The following is a 15,707-nucleotide window of genomic DNA, read 5'->3' as shown; positions in this document are numbered from 1 at the left end:
TCTGTGTGAATGTCCACAATCCTGGAAGCTTTAATTTCAGAAAGGAATATTTAAAAGAGGAATTAGGCAGAATTATGATTGAGCAAATATCATGTAATCCATAATAAAGTTACTGTAGTCTGATTACGAGTAGCTATTTTAAAATGTAATTTAATCTAAAGTTCTTAATGTTTGGAATCTGATTACGAAATCCATATGAGCTCCTACCCAGCTCTGCTCATAAATACTGATTTCTGATATGTTTCTGTATTATTCAGGATTCACGAGGTCTCCAGCATCAGTGTTTGTGTAGGCAGCGCGCATGCGCGTGTGGACGCGTCGCGCAGCTCGAGATCCTTCTGCGTCTGAGGACAACATGCGAGCGTCAACATGCGTGATCTTCACGAGCAGACGCGCCGCACAGCCGTGACGCGCTCCGCTTCGGAGGATGTCCGTTAGCGCGGCGGCGGCGGAGGACGGAGGCGTCAATAAAGTTCGGGTCAAACGACAGATCAGGTGCATCGTGGAGGATCTCGAGAACATCTTGGGAGACCTGAAGGATGTGGCGAAGGAACTCAAAGAGGTGCGTGCCGGGCGTTATAAGCGCTGAGGATGATGATGATGGAGATGATGAAGATGCGCTCGTGTCCATCGAGGCCTCGTGCAAACATGACATTTACTCTCTCTGATGCTCGACATCATCATCATCATCATCATCTTCATCACTCGTGTGAGTCAGATTCAAAGATTCGACTCTTTTGTGACGCTCGTGTGATTGACAGCTGTCACTCATTCATTCAGTATTCAGATATGAACTAGAGCGACAGCATTCTCAGTCTGCACTTGTGTCTCATATTAAACATTTACGGCCTGAAACAACTCACTTCTACATCACATGAGTCAGAGCAACTTTACAGAAAACCATGTTAATGTTTATAATATATCTTCTTATAGTCGCATTTATCAGATTCAAGCTGTGCGATAATATACTCACATTTAGACATAAAGATGAGATGCAATAGTATATATCACTTTACGAGAGTACTGTATGCACCAGACTAACACAAGTCTGAGCTAACCTTCCCACACTGCTAAACATTCTCTTACTCACTGTTTCTGTCTTGATGGAGCTAGAAAAAAAATCAATTTAAAGACTAAACAACATTATTTCTCTTACTCCATTGGCAGATATTTCTGCTTGTTTTGAGCAAAAACTAACAAAATTTTGACACTCTTCTTCAGAAATTAAGACTTAATATCTTAAATCATTTTACTTGTCCAGTAAATGCATCTTGATTCAAGAATGTTTAGATATTTATAGAAAACAAGCAGAAACACTGAATAAGAGAATGATATTTAGAGTGTTTGCTCATCTGCAATACATCTATAGGACGTTTCCTATCAGATGTCAAATAGACGTTTATTAGATGTCTTTAAGATGTTTATGATTTAGATCGTATGTAAAACTGACATTTGTACACAGCAGATGCTCTCCAGATCCAGCGCTCTCTAACAGACATCTTGCAGACGTATCTGTGCTATCTTACATTTGATCATTTACAAATATATGGGAATGTTACTTTTGAATGTTCTCTAAACGTTCTGAAACAAGTAACATTTAAAAAAAAAAAAACATTATACACACATCCAACTAAACCGTTTAAGGAAAAAAACGTTCTGCGAACAATGTATCAGTAACATTTCTGTGCTAATGTTTTGAGAACATTATTATTAAGTAACTTTGAACAAACGTTCTATTGACATTACTGATTCATAACTCTAAGAAACTTTCCAAAATGTTCTGAGAACGTTAAACCTAAAACCTAGCTAACAGGGAACGTTCTCAGAATGTTCTAGCAAGGTTCTCTTAAAGTTCTGAACAATTGTTCTCTCAGTAACATTAATAGAACATTGGTTCAAAGTTGGTCTTGAATAATGTTCTCAAAATGCATCGCACAGAAACGTTAGACATCGTTCTAACATTTTTTAAATGTTGCTACTTGTTTCAGAACGTTCAGAGAACCTTCAAAAGTATCATTCCCATAAGCGTCTGTATAAATTAATTATGGCAGCAGTGGATGAGTCGCTCGTTTTCTGTTTTGTAAGTCAGTTTGGATCAAATTAATCCATGTGAACCTCAGAGGTCATTCATGACTGATCCTTCAGATATCGATTTGATTTCGCAGTTATATAATGAATCGTGTCTCTAGAGCATCTGGTTTCTGTCTCAGCAATGGATGCTCTGCAGTGAATGGGTGCCGTCAGAATGAGAGTCCAAACAGCTGATAAAAACATCACAATAATCCACACCACTCCAGTCCATCAGTTAACATCTGGAGAAGACTAAACCTGAAACAAATCCAGCATTAAGATGTTTTTAACTAAAATCCAAGTCCATAATCCATAATAACGCTTCCTTATGAAAGTTATGAAACAGCAACATTAACAGAACGTTTGTTCAAAGTTATCTCGTCTTTAATAATGTTCTCAAAATGTTACAAAAACGTTACTTATACACAATTCATGGAACGTTTTCTTTCTGAAATGTTTTAGTTGGACGTTTTTTAAATGTTGCTACTTGTTTAAGAACATTCAAAGAACATTAAACAGTACCCTTCCCATGATGATTGCAAAATAATAAAGTGGAATGTTCCCTTAACGTTCATATAACCAAGAAAAAACTTTTATAAAAACAATTAAAAAAAATTCACGTTTCAACATTCAGAAATAACTTAGTGGGAACGTTATGAAAACATTCTTAGAACATTTTGTTAGTTTGGTACAAACAGCACACTCTCGTAAAGTCATATATTGCAAATCTCATCTGCATTATTGTTTATATCTCCGCAAAATGTAACTATATTACGCACCACTCTGATAACAGCTCATGATAACTCTAATCTGATAAATGCGACTCTAAGGCATGAATATATTAAGCTATTATAAACATTAACATCATGGTTTTCTGTAAAGCTGCTTTGAAATGATGGTATGAACATCAGAACACGAGATCATAAAACTAGTGGTCGACCGATATTGTTTTTTTGACTGCCCATACCGATATCTTGGAGAGCAGGGTGACCGATATAAAGGAGAATGTGAACGCTGTGTGCTCAGGTGCTGCCGTTCTCAGCGCTGTCAAAATAAAAGTCCCGCCTCCAACACATTTGTCAAACAAAAAACATGAACGGCCGATGCCGATATTTAAAAAATAAAAATAAAATATCGGTATATCGGCCTTGGCATTAAATCGGTCGACAGCTACATAAAACAAATCCAGTTATATCTCAATTATACAGCGCTGGCCAAAATGTTTAGAACACTAGTATTTTCAGCAGCTAAACATGGTTTTAAGTCAGTTACTATCTTTTGCTGTAGTGTGTCTGTAGGAAATATCAGTTTACATTTCCAAACATTCATTTAGCTATTAATTGTAATAATCCAGTGAGATTTTTGAGATGTGATCTGATCATCATCAGTCTGTCTGGAATGACATGAAGAAACAGAACAAATTGTTATTTCTGAAGCGTCTTGGAGACACAGTTCTTCTGGATTGAGTCTGTCTCAGTTTGTTCTGTTTATTCATGTCATTCCAGACAGACTGATGATGATCAGAACACATCTCTGTGTGGAGCAAACATAAAATCTCACCGGATTATGAATGAATGTTTGGAAATGTAAACCGATATTTCCTACTGACACACTTAGGGGTGCACCGATCCGATATTCAGTATTGGTATCGGCTCCGATACTGTCATTTTCTGCCGGATCGGGGTATCAGTCAGACAAGGCTGATCCAAATCCGATATTCTGCGTATACTATTCTGTGTTATTGTTAAGCCCCACGAAAGGCACCAAAACATTATAAAGCACAAAGTTTTTGTGCACTATATTTCAAGTGTCCCGAAGCCGTTCCATAGTTTAAAGTGAGGTAAAGATGAATATTTAAGTCAAGACACTCCTCTGCGGCTGTCTGTCATCCTCCATTCAGCATACAAACTGTGTTCAGTTACGACAGTCAGGACGACAAAACTCTCTCCACCGTTCCTGTTATACTTGTTCTGTAAATAAAGTTCAGCGGTTTTACATAAAAGCATTTTATCTTGTTTCTAAATCATGTTACTTTCTACCAGGTGTCTGTAAGATCACAACACTTTTGTAGAGAGCACTATGAATTGTTCTTCACAAGCACAGTAACTGAAATTTAAAACTGTTAAAAGAAAAGGCTCGATAAACTTTCGCACAGATTTAATACACTACGCATTAATATCTCTTTCCTGTGTGCTTTGAGCTTTTCTATGCGGAGCGCTGTGCCTATGTGCTGTGACTCTGTGTTGCTTCAAGCACATCATTCTGCGCACAGGATGCACATAAGCGCTTTGTGCCGCTCTGTATTGGAGCCTTTCATATTATATTATTTTTGTGCAATGAAAGATTATGAATAGCCTTTCTTGTTCGTCTCATCTGTCATATGGTGTTGCCTCATTACCGTGCTATACGTTTAAAAGAAATGTCTTTTAATTTTACAGTATATATTTATATATAAATATATTACTTGTTTTTGATGAATATATTTTACAACAATACAAAGAGCAATGTATCAATTTACCAGATTTAGTCCTAAACCTATTTAGCTGCTGAAAATACTAGTGATCTAATCATTTTGGCCACCGCTGTGGTTTCTTGTGTATGTTGATCTGGTCTCACGTCGGACTCTCGCTGCGCTTCTCAGGTGGTTGAGGAGATCGACTGCCTGACGTCTGATCTCCGTCTGGAGGAGGATCTGACAGACAGCTCCAAGACAGACACGCTCAACAGCAGCTCCAGCAGCACCACCACCACGGCCTCCAGCATCAAGATCTACCCTGAGGAGACGCTCTTCAGACCCACAGCCGTCCTCACCGTCCTGAAGAGACCCACGCCGCCGCTCCCTCCGCCCCGGAGCACTGCGTCCAGAGCTGAGGACATAGCACTGATGCAGAACGGAGACTCTCTGTGTCGCCGGCCGAAGAGCCTCGGTGAGAGCCACTGTCCTCAGACCACGAGAGAGCGAGTGCGCTTCAGCGAGAAGGTGCAGTATCACGGCTACTGCCCAGACTGTGACACCCACAGCACAGATCTGCACTTACACACCGAGCTGATGGACGCCAAACACAGTCCTGTCCATCAGAGCTCGACCCCAGCACTCGCCCAGAACGGCGGCCTCGCTTTCCCTTCGCAGAAACCACACAAGACCATTTTACGCAAGTCCACCAGCACCACCGTTTGATGCAGACCGAGGCTGAAGCAACTTCTCAAGAGTTTCCTTTTGTTTAGAGCCAGAGAAAGACAGAACGGTAAGAGCTTTCAGAATCAGGAGACGACAGCCATTTGTGAGCACAAAACCAGTCATATAGGTCAATTTTTTGAGCTCTCCATTGATGTATGGTTTGTTATGATAGGACAATATTTGTCTGAGATACAACTATTTGAAAATCTGGAATCTGAGGGAGCAAAAAAATCTAAATATTGAGAAAATCTCCTTTAAAGTTGTTCAAATGAAGTTCTTAGCAATGCATATTACTAATCAAAAATGAAGTTTTGATATATTTACGGTAGAAAATTGACTAAATATCTTCATGGAACATGATCTTAATATCCTAATGAGTTTTGTCATAAAAGAGAAATGTATAATTTTGATCCATACAATGTATTGTTGGCTATTGCTCCAAATATACCTGTGTTACTGATGACTGCTTTTGTGCTGCAGGGTCACATTTATCATGCCTTCCTTCATCATTAAAGGAACAGTTCAACCAGAAATGTGTTCACCCTCAGGATCATCTGAGATCAGGATGAGTTTGTTTCTTCATCAGGTTTGTATAAATGTGTCTCTGCATCAGTGTCTCAGCAATGGATGCTCTGCAGTGAATGGGTGCCGTCAGAATGAGAGTCCAAACAGCTGATAAAAACATCACAATAATCCACACCACTCCAGTCCATCAGTTAACATCTGGAGAAGACAAAAGCTGAAACTAATCCAGCATTAAGATGTTTTTAACTAAAATACCATAGAGTTCATAATCCTTAATAACTCTTCCTCCAGTGAAAAAGTGCATCTCCTGTTGTCTCTCACATCAAAATCCAGCCACATATTAGTTTAGAGCTGTTTTGATCTGTGCAGATTTCTCTCCTGATTCAGACCAGAACACTTTTTCACTGGAGGAAGCGTTATTATGGATTATTATGGACTTTATGGTATTTGAGTTAAAATCGTCTCATTGAGCGGGTTCATTCTGGCCATCAGGTTGTTAAAAGCATCATAAAAATCCAGCTGTTGTTGTGAGATGAGAGTTTGGAGGGTGATCGAGTGACTCAATCCTCTCAATATTACACATATTTCTCATCTTATTCTCAATGGATGCTTTTCACAGACTGTGATGCTTTTCCACAGTTATTAACATCATAAATCTAAGTTTTTTATTTTGTCATTTAAAAAAAAAGATTATGGGTTTCTAACACTATACTTAGTTTTTTCTGGCACTTCAATAGAATTAAACTAGTTAGTGCTGCTGTGTGAGCAATTTGCAATCTGTCTCTCCTCTGACTATATCTGAACATATTTCCCTCTTTTATAAAGTCTTAGAAATACTGTCATGGATTTTATCAAATGAAAATGCAAAACAATGTGTTTGTTGTAGTCTCCGTTCACTGTTACAGAGGTTTGCCCAACTATGATGACTTCTGAAAACTGTGAAAAGGGTCCTTTAATATCTGTATTGCTTCAGCAGTGAGATGAAAACATCAGAGATCATTGAGGGCCGTTCATTTAGAGAGCATGAAGATACGGTAGATGCAATTAACTCAGTGAATCCAGCATTGATCAGTGCCTCACAGCAGCAGTGTCTAATACAGGGATATTATCATCAACTAAAACTGGAAGTAAAACTATTTTTAAAAAATTACTTGAAAAATATTTAAAATAATATACATTTTATTTCAGCTAGTTTCCAGGGCAACCCAATAATATATTTTTTTAATTACTTGATGTGAAAAAATATAAATTTTTATTTCAGCTAGTTTCCCAGGAAACAAAATGAAACAATTGTAAAAATATTTAAATTAAACTAGTTTCCAAGGCGTTATCCCTCATTTTTATTTTAGTTTAAGTCAAAATACTAAAATAACTAAAACTATACATGCAAATAAAAATGAATGAAAAAAAAAAATACTAAAATGTTAACTAAAATTAAAATGAAAACAAAATATGAAAATAAATTAAATTCAAAAGCTATGATAGTATATGAGTGACACTGGTCTAATACAGATGAACGATTCAAGGACGTTATGAAGAGAAGGACAGACGTGATGTTCTCTGATGGTTTCAGGAAAGACATGAGACGCTGTTATGAAACTAATTTGGCGTGTGTTTCAGAGCTCATCTGCAGATCTGTAGGAGGACAGAAATCAATATTCTCATGAGCGTCTCCTACACAGCAGCATCTCATTTCACATCCACAGCGCTGATGATGATCTTCTTCTGTCTGTGATGCTGATGCTGGACCTTCTGCTCTGTTCTCTGTTCCCTGCAGGTCTCTCATCCGCCATCATCTTCATCTCATCACGTGAGCTTCAGCCGGCACTCGCTGCTCCCCGCTCCTGGCAGAAAGACCCGGAGGGCTTCTAATGGAAATCACATCGGTGGTGTTCACAGCGGCTCCGCAGGGGACCGAGCCACAGCATCCGATCACATCACCCTTTAAAGAAGAGAAATCAAAACCTACTAACAATCCACCGCATCGGAGAAACTCAGTCCAACGCTGCCAGAGAATCAGACGTTTCTAAAGGACCTTCTATGTTTTTGTAAAGAAAACTTCAAATACAAGAAGCATATTTTTGATATTTTCTAAGATGATTTTAAAGATGTCACACAGTATATGATGGGAAATGTATTTATGTACTGATTAAAAACATGAAGTCATCTGCACATGTCTTTATTATAGATCATGGATGAGTTTGAGTTTCAGAGAACAGATGATGAAAGCGGACAGCAGGGGGAGACCTGCTCTCATTAATAGAGTTTAACCATCACTAGTACAGGACTAGAGCTGATACTAGTGATGATGAAGCACGTTATAATATAAAGTGGTGCGTGTGCGCGCGTTTTTGTGACATGAAGACACAAATTTGTATAATGACATGGGTATGACAGCAGGTATTACAAGGAGAAGGGGACTTCTGAAGACATTGCCCCATGTCCCCATTTTTTCAAAAGGCTTATAAATCATACAGAATGAGTTATTTTGAGAAAGTAGAAATGCACAGTCTCCTGTGAGGGGTAGGTTTAGGTGTAGGGCGATAGAAAGTACAGTTTGCACAGTATAAAAACCATTACACCTATGGAGAGTCCCCACAATTCACAGAAACAAACGTGTGTGTGTGTGTGTGTGTGTGTGTGCTTACTGTAACCATATTTTGGGGACAAATTGGTAGAAGAAAAACTTGACAAGATCATCTAAACCTCCCTTTGAGGACGTCCTCGTTTGTAAAACCGTGTGTTTTGTGAACATACAGCAGGAAACAAGGGAGAGGAACTGATCAGAGATGTATCAAAAGATGGCATCAAATACAGCATTTTACATTACATTATGCCATGTGATACTGTATATAGAAGCATTACCATGGTAAAAACTGCACATTACTATAACTCACTGTTCATCTGGAATATAGATTCAGTCATGTGGCACAGTGAGGACATTTACTGCATTGACAGTAAACTCCGTTCTAGCACAAAACCTTATGTCATATCCTCATCACACCTATTGATAACACACTGGATAAATACTGTTACAAAACTTTATGGATTTTATGAGAGATATGCAAGTTAGGTAAAGCAAGAGTATTTTCTAACATGACCGTTATTGCCTGTAATACTGTAATTATTTCAGAAACTAAGGTGATTTGAAACATGTATCTTGCATTGTTTGCTCTTGAATGACCTGATTGTTAAAAGTACTAACTTGAAAGAAGATCTTACTGTTGTGTCTCAATATCACAAAGATCTGAAACAATAATGATGTGGAATGATAGTATGTGTAACTACAATGCAATCATGAGACCAGGTTTGATTGACTAGTGGTGTTACTAGTATGATCAGTTTAAAGTTTTGTACTACGTGTTTTGAAAATGTACACCTTGCTTATGGAAATAGTACCAAACCTATTAAAAAAACTAATCATTTCCAAACATGTAAAGCAGACAGGTTTAACCTTACAGTAATTCAAATTCAAATTCAAATTTTATTTGTCACATACATATACATACATAGTACGACATGTAGTGAAATGTATTGTACGACTGTCCAACAAATTGTTCAACAAAATTAAGAAAAAACCTCAAGTTTACAAAAATACAAATAGAAAAAGTACAGTAAACATATATACAGAAATAAACTAGCAATAAAATAAAATAACAAATAGATATGAGAATAAAAATAGATATGAGGAATAAAAATAGAATATGATTCTATATAGATTCTGTAAAAGTAAAGTGTATGTCAGTGATAAAGTGTCCGTGTGCTGTGCTGTGCAGTAAAGTGTATAAGTGAGTAAAAGGAATACTAAAGACAAATGGTATGTAAGTCCCACTCATTTATCCTTACGTAACCTTCTACAAATTAGTGCAGATTGTACTTGAAAAATGTGCAAAGTGGAAGTGTGGGGTGATGTGATTATAGTGGAGAGAGGTTAAGACTCCGAATGGCCTGCGGGAAGAAGCTCCTCCTCATTCTCTCTGTGTTCGCCTTCATGCAGCGGAAGCGCCTCCCTGAACGCAGCAGAGAAAAGAGTCCATTGTTGGGATGGCTGAGGTCCTTCACTATCTTCCTGGCCCTGGTCAGGCACCGCTTGCTGTAGATGTCCTGCAGGTCAGGGAGCTCGGTGTGAATGGTACGTTCCGCTGAACGCACCACCCTCTGGAGGGCTCGTCTGTCCTGCATAGTGCAGTTCCCGAACCAGGAAGTGATGCTGCCCGTCAGGACGCTCTCGATGGTGCAGGTGTAAAAAGTCTTAAGCACCCGAGAGGGAAGTCTAAAGTCCCTTAAGTGTCTCAGATGGTACAGACGCTGCCTGGCCTTCTTCACCAGGGTGCTGGTATGACAGGACCAAGTCAAGTCCTGCGTGATGTGAACACCCAGGTATCTGAAGCTGTCCACTCTCTCCACTGGAGTCCCGCTGATCGTGATCGGCTGGTACGACCGCTCCTGCTTCGTACTGAAGTCCACTATCAGCTCCTTAGTTTTGCTGATGTTCAGGTGTAGACTATTCACCTGGCACCAACTCTCCAGGTTCTTAATCTCCTGTATGTAGGCCGTCTCGTCGTTGTCTGAGATCAGGCCCAACACAACAGTGTCATCAGCAAACTTGATGATGGTGGTGGAGTTGGAAGTGGCCACGCAGTCATAAGTGTACAGTGAGTACAGCAGGGGGCTCAGAACACAACCTTGAGGGGCTCCAGTGCTTAGGGTGATGGAGGATGAGGTGTGTTTACCCATCCGTACGGCTTGCTGTCTGTCCTTCAGGAAGCTGGAGATCCATTGGCACAAGGATGTGCTGAGACCAAGGACCTCCAACTTGGAGGTGAGTGTGGAGGGAATTATGGTGTTAAACGCTGAACTGTAGTCCACAAACAGCATTTTTACATAATTCCCTTTTCTGCAGTCCAGGTGACTTGTTGTGGTGTGGAGGAGGTGTGAGATGGCATCCTCCGTGGAGCGGTTATGTCTGTATGCAAACTGTAGTGGATCCAGTGTGTCTGGTAGTGATGCAATGATGAAGTCTCTGACCAGTCTCTCAAAGCACTTCATCACCACTGATGTGAGGGCTACAGGGCGATAGTCGTTTAGGCAGGTGGGCTGGGGTTTCTTGGGGACAGGAACAATGGTGGACTGCTTAAAGCATGAGGGGACTATGGACTGTTCCAGGGAGAGGTTGAAGATTGAGTAGAACTCAACACTGATTACTGTCAGAATCCTTCATCACTTAAATTAAGATTATAATCATTTAATATTAAAGCACAGCCACCAGAATCAGACTTTAGCACTTCTATTTACTTTGAGATCATTCTGAGGTTAAATACAGGTTTTAAATCAGAAGATATGGTTGAATTGCTATGATACTGTTTTTGAAATAAATCTTTGGATTGCTATGACAGTTCATCTTAATAAAATAAAATAAAGCATTTACATAAACCCAAATAGGGAATAAAACAGCATGTGTCCTATTCTGTATCCAAACCATTAGTGTCTCATATTTTAAAGAAGTCACTGCAATTTATGAAAGAAGTCAGTTAAATTTGTGTATGTGTGTGAGTGTGTGTGTGTGTGTGTGTGAGTGTGTATGTGTGTGTGAGATGTGTGTGTGTGTGTGTGTGTGTGCGAGTGTGTATGTGTGTGTGAGATGTGTGTGTGCGAGTGTGTATATGTCTGTATATATATGTGTGTGTGTGCGCGCGAGTGTGTGTCGCCCTCTGCTGGTCTGTGTGTGTATCTGCGCGTGCGCGTGTGTCTCGGGGCCGCGCGCGCTGAGGAGGCTGAGGGAGGCGCGCGCTCGCGTCACATTCTTCAGATGATCCGTTCATTTTCATCAGAAACACCGACAGACAATCAGCGGAACGGCGACAGACAGCAGCGGGAACGAGGTACGACACACACAAACACACCGGACACGATACACTGAGACACCGGCGGGAAACCGGAGAAACACGGAGAGAGAGAGGAGATCATCTGAGAGATGCTAAAGCTAAAGCTAAAGCTAGAAACAATAGACAGCAGACAGAGATAAACACACTCACAGAGACACACTGTACACACACTGACACACACACGCATCTTCATCATCTTCATCTTCATCATGAAGATCCATCAGTCTGTTTTTCTCGCTCAGTTCTCGATTCATTGTGTTTGATGTGAATCATGAGCAGCAGTGACTCGGTTCTTCATGATTCTTCTCTTATTGACTGATTCATCATTTATTCTGGACACAATAAATGTTTCATGATTTTTCATCAAAGTGTAAATAACTCTGAAACGACTGTAATTTTCACCTCGTGTCATCTGCTGGTTAATGTTGACCAGTGGTTAATTAGATACTCAGTTATATTTTTATTAAACTCAACATTCAGATCTGATAGCCACGCCCACACACTCACCATCCAATCCCGTGCTGACGGATGAGCTCAAGCCCCGCCCACTCCTTTGTGTCTCTGATCCACTATGAGTGACGTCACATGAGTGTAGTACAGTAGATGGTGTTTGATCCTGTGATGATGGAGTGTGTGTGTGCGCGTGTGTGTGTGTGTGTGTGTGTGTGTGTGTGTGTGTGGGTGTGTGTTCTCAGAATGCTGACTGAAGATGGACGTTCCTGAATACCTGGATCTGGATGAAATTGACTTCACTGATGATTTACCTGTGAGTTTATTAATCACCCAGATTAATTAATCATCAGCTGAACCCCGTTGGGCTGAAATATTTACTCAAAGTCCCCTTAAGATTTTTAATATTTCAATAATTGATCTGCATATGCGCATGTTCACGGTTCTCTGATGTCAGTTAATGCTCACATGACATGCACTCATATTCTTTATAAATGTTTTGATTTATTTTTACCTTAATTGATTTATTTTAATTTAACATTACAATTTAAAGGATTGGTTCACGTCCAGAATATAAATTTCCTGATAAAATCTCATCCAAGATGTTCATGTCTTTCTTTCTTCAGTCGAAATTCAGTTTTTTGAGGAAAACATTCCAGGATTTTTCTTCATATAGTGGACTTCAATGGACTTTCATTATAAAAAATAATTTATTTTAACATTTCAACAAATTAATAGTCAGGTTTTATTGTTTTGTTTTATTTTATTTATTTTTTATTTAAAACGTATTTATTAATTTTACTGTTTCATTTCATTTGAAGTAAAATGTTTTATTTATTTTATTCTTTCAACTTCCCCTTTTTTTATGATTTTATTATTAGCGTTCCATCAGCTCTTCTGAGAAACGCTGCTCTAGATTAATGTGTATATTACACATTAAATATGCATTCATCAGATAGAGTTTACGTCTTTATTCCTGATGCATGGCTCTGTGTTCGTTTGTCTCTCGGTTAATTCAAGGTTTGGTTGAGTTTGTTAATGTGAGCAGTGGAGCTACAGGAACAGCATCATTTCCCATCATTCCTTCAGCATGAGAGCTCATGGGTAATGTTCATAGCATCAGTGTGTGATGATCTTTAACCCGTCTGATGTCTCCTGTCTCAGTACTCGTCCAAGAGCATTCCTGAGCTGTGCCGGAGACACGATGGAGCCAACGACGAGAGACAAGGTACCAGCTTCATTCTCGAGTTCATGTGTTAATCAGATGCTTTCAGCGGTCACACACTGCAGGCTGTCTCAGGGTTCCTACGCGGTTTGGATAAGTATGGAATTTGATTTAAGTATTTTCCAGGTCTGGAAAAGTGTGGAAAAAAGAAATCAGAGTATGGAAAATATGTGTTTCCAGACTTTTGCCCCTATTTAGTTATTTTTTAATATATAATAGGAAATGAAGAATTGAATGAAAATAAATGTATTGTACAAGACGTCAAAGTCAAAATACGACTGAATGAATTCAAGATGCACTTCTTCATTATGCAAAATGCAGGTTATAAGCATTTTATGTTTCTTCTCACAATATTCTTAGCACCATATTACATAGCCTCAAGGACTTTTGCAAAAATAAAATATGTACAGACTTTTATGTGCGCACGAGAAATCATTTAACTTCTCATATAGGACAATACACACTGAATAGAATGTGTTAAAGAGACCTAAGACCTTGACATTCACGAAAGTCCAATTTTAAACACTTTTTTATGTTGAATATGGTCTGAAAATCTACTGAGAGCTTTGGAAATTTGAGTCTGGAAAAGTATGGAATATTGAAATGGAAATATGTAGGAAACCTGTGTATTGACTCCTGTAGAGCTGCTTTACAACTGAATCTGAATTAAGAATTAGTCAGTTTTATTTTGATGGTTTGTTTTTATTTTAAAATGATTAATTTCAGTTTATAGAATCATTGATTGTGTTGTTTTCTTATTTATTGCTGTTAAGCTGCTTAGTAACAGTCTGTTTTTATTTAAATCATTATTTTAGTGTTTTATTTATTTATAATTTTTTTATTTTTACATTTTACTTTTTTATTAAATTTTAGTCAGTGTTTTATTTTGGTTGTTTGTTTTGATTGTAATATTTTTATAGATTTTTTGCCAATATATATCACATTTAACAATCCTCCCTCATCAACAAATCCCTAGAGTAGTGCTCATCGTGTATAATTCAGAAAGGAATTACAGGCTTTAAAAAAATAAGTAAATAGATAAAATAATAAATAAAAAAATCAGTGCATACATGTCTACATCAATCAAATATTAATACATACATATATATATGAGAGAGAGAGAGAGATACACTTAGAGAGAAAAAATAAATAGATAAAATAATAAAATAAGTAAATTCAAATCAATAAAAGGATTAAAATTGTCTACATAATCAATGAAAGGTTGCCACAGGTTGTTTGTTTTTATTTTATAATTACATTTTTGATTTAATTATTAGTGTAGAAACAGTCTGTGCTGTAAAAAGGCACAATAGAAATAAACCTGACTTGTTAACGCAGCTCGTTTAGAGTCAGATTCTTATCTTCCCCTCAGTGTTTAAGATGTTGATGACGGTTGGCTCTGGTGTGTTTTAGCTCCGTCCATCAACTGGGCTCGCAGCGCGGCGTCCAGCGGAGCGGGAATCAAACCCACCGGCGTTGCCGACGTCTACAGCAAGTTCCGTCCGGTCAAGCGCGTGTCTCCGCTCAAACACCAGCCGCAGGAGTCAGACCCGGAGACCGAGGGCAAGAGCGCCGAGGCCAGCAAGAGCAGAGGCCTGCCGCTGTTCGGAGAGCTGGAGCACTACGACCTGGACATGGATGAGATCCTGGACGTGCCCTACATCAAGTCTGAGAAGAGGAGCGCCGCCGCCGCTAAAGAGAGCCTTCTCTCGCCCGTCAGCTGGCCCGACCTCAGGAAGCCCAAGCCAGCGGATCAGGACAGTCTCCGGGCACAGAGCGCTCACAGATCAGAGCCGGACACACCTCTGTCCGACAAAGCCGACGGCGGCCCGAGCACCTGCCCTCTTCCTCTGAGGCAGGACAAGCCCTGGAGAACGTTTGGAGAAGCCGACGAGGAAAACAAGAAGATGCAGAACATCCTGAACATCGTGAGAGAAGGACAGATCTCACTGCTGGTAAGAGCATCTCCTCCGTCATTAACTCAGGTTCAGATTTTGATATGATTTTGTGGAGGTTAATTTAGAAAGCATGCCGTTTTTTTGCTCTGATATTTATAAAAATTATAATTTTCCGTCCTCATTTTCACTCTCTGTGAGAAACACTCTATTTGAAGGGGCGTGTCCTCGTAACGTAAACGCCCACTGCTGTGATTGGCTGGCTTCATTACACCGTAGCCAGCAAGGCGTGTGTTTTGATACTCGAGATGGAAAACACTGTGATAGAAACACTAGATAGGCAGGAGACATAAATAAAACAAAATATAAATATATATATTGTGACGAGTTGGCTGCCTCCCCCTTATTATCATCTCCACCTCGTCCCGTATGTATTTTTATTGTAGAGTGACCTCATATGTGACCCTGGACCACAAAAC

At 39.2% G+C, this 15,707-nt stretch overlaps 2 protein-coding genes across 7 annotated transcripts in view; both read left to right on the top strand.

Moving 5' to 3' along the window:
* The first annotated feature begins 290 nt into the window (after window positions 1-290).
* On the top strand, window positions 291-7,944 carry LOC306848058 (protein Largen-like). 2 transcript variants are annotated; one of them, XM_079382382.1, is made up of 4 exons: window positions 291-562; window positions 4,712-5,315; window positions 5,729-5,834; window positions 7,551-7,944. In XM_079382382.1, the coding sequence occupies exons 1-2, from the start codon at window positions 428-430 to the stop codon at window positions 5,246-5,248; spliced, it is 672 nt and encodes a 223-aa protein (XP_079238508.1). In that variant the 5' UTR covers window positions 291-427; the 3' UTR covers window positions 5,249-5,315; window positions 5,729-5,834; window positions 7,551-7,944. The 2 variants fall into 2 exon arrangements, with proteins under 2 accessions (XP_079238508.1, XP_079238509.1); XM_079382383.1 differs by lacking the exon at window positions 5,729-5,834 and having other exon boundaries at window positions 336-562; window positions 7,551-7,940.
* Window positions 7,945-11,523: 3,579 nt separating this feature from the next.
* Window positions 11,524-15,707, top strand: part of LOC306848416 (synphilin-1-like) — an 18,032-nt gene continuing 13,848 nt past the window's right edge. For 3 of the 5 annotated variants that reach the window (XR_013782240.1, XM_079382956.1, XM_079382954.1), the window contains exons 1-4: window positions 11,524-11,655; window positions 12,354-12,424; window positions 13,273-13,336; window positions 14,747-15,288. Coding sequence is in view for 4 of the 5 variants with exons in the window: in XM_079382956.1 (XP_079239082.1) it covers window positions 12,368-12,424; window positions 13,273-13,336; window positions 14,747-15,288 (663 nt within the window). In the remaining variant the exon portion in view is untranslated. The remainder of the gene's footprint in view (window positions 11,656-12,353; window positions 12,425-13,272; window positions 13,337-14,746; window positions 15,289-15,707) is intronic. The other 2 variants (XM_079382953.1, XM_079382955.1) reach the window with 1 other exon arrangement.

Source organism: Barbus barbus, assembly GCF_936440315.1.
Source record: "Barbus barbus genome assembly, chromosome: 28".
In the NCBI taxonomy this organism is placed as follows: domain Eukaryota; kingdom Metazoa; phylum Chordata; class Actinopteri; order Cypriniformes; family Cyprinidae; genus Barbus; species Barbus barbus.
The sequence above is the reverse complement of the archived record's forward strand: the minus strand, read 5'-3'. Positions and strand labels throughout refer to the sequence as shown.

Excerpts from the sequence above, each read along its gene's own strand:
- LOC306848058 (XM_079382382.1), top strand. The coding sequence starts at position 428 with ATGTCCGTTAGCGCGGCGGCGGCGGAGGACGGAGGCGTCAATAAAGTT. Across the intron at positions 563-4,711 it reads TGGCGAAGGAACTCAAAGAG|GTGGTTGAGGAGATCGACTG; the intron begins GTGCGTGCCGGG and ends TGCGCTTCTCAG.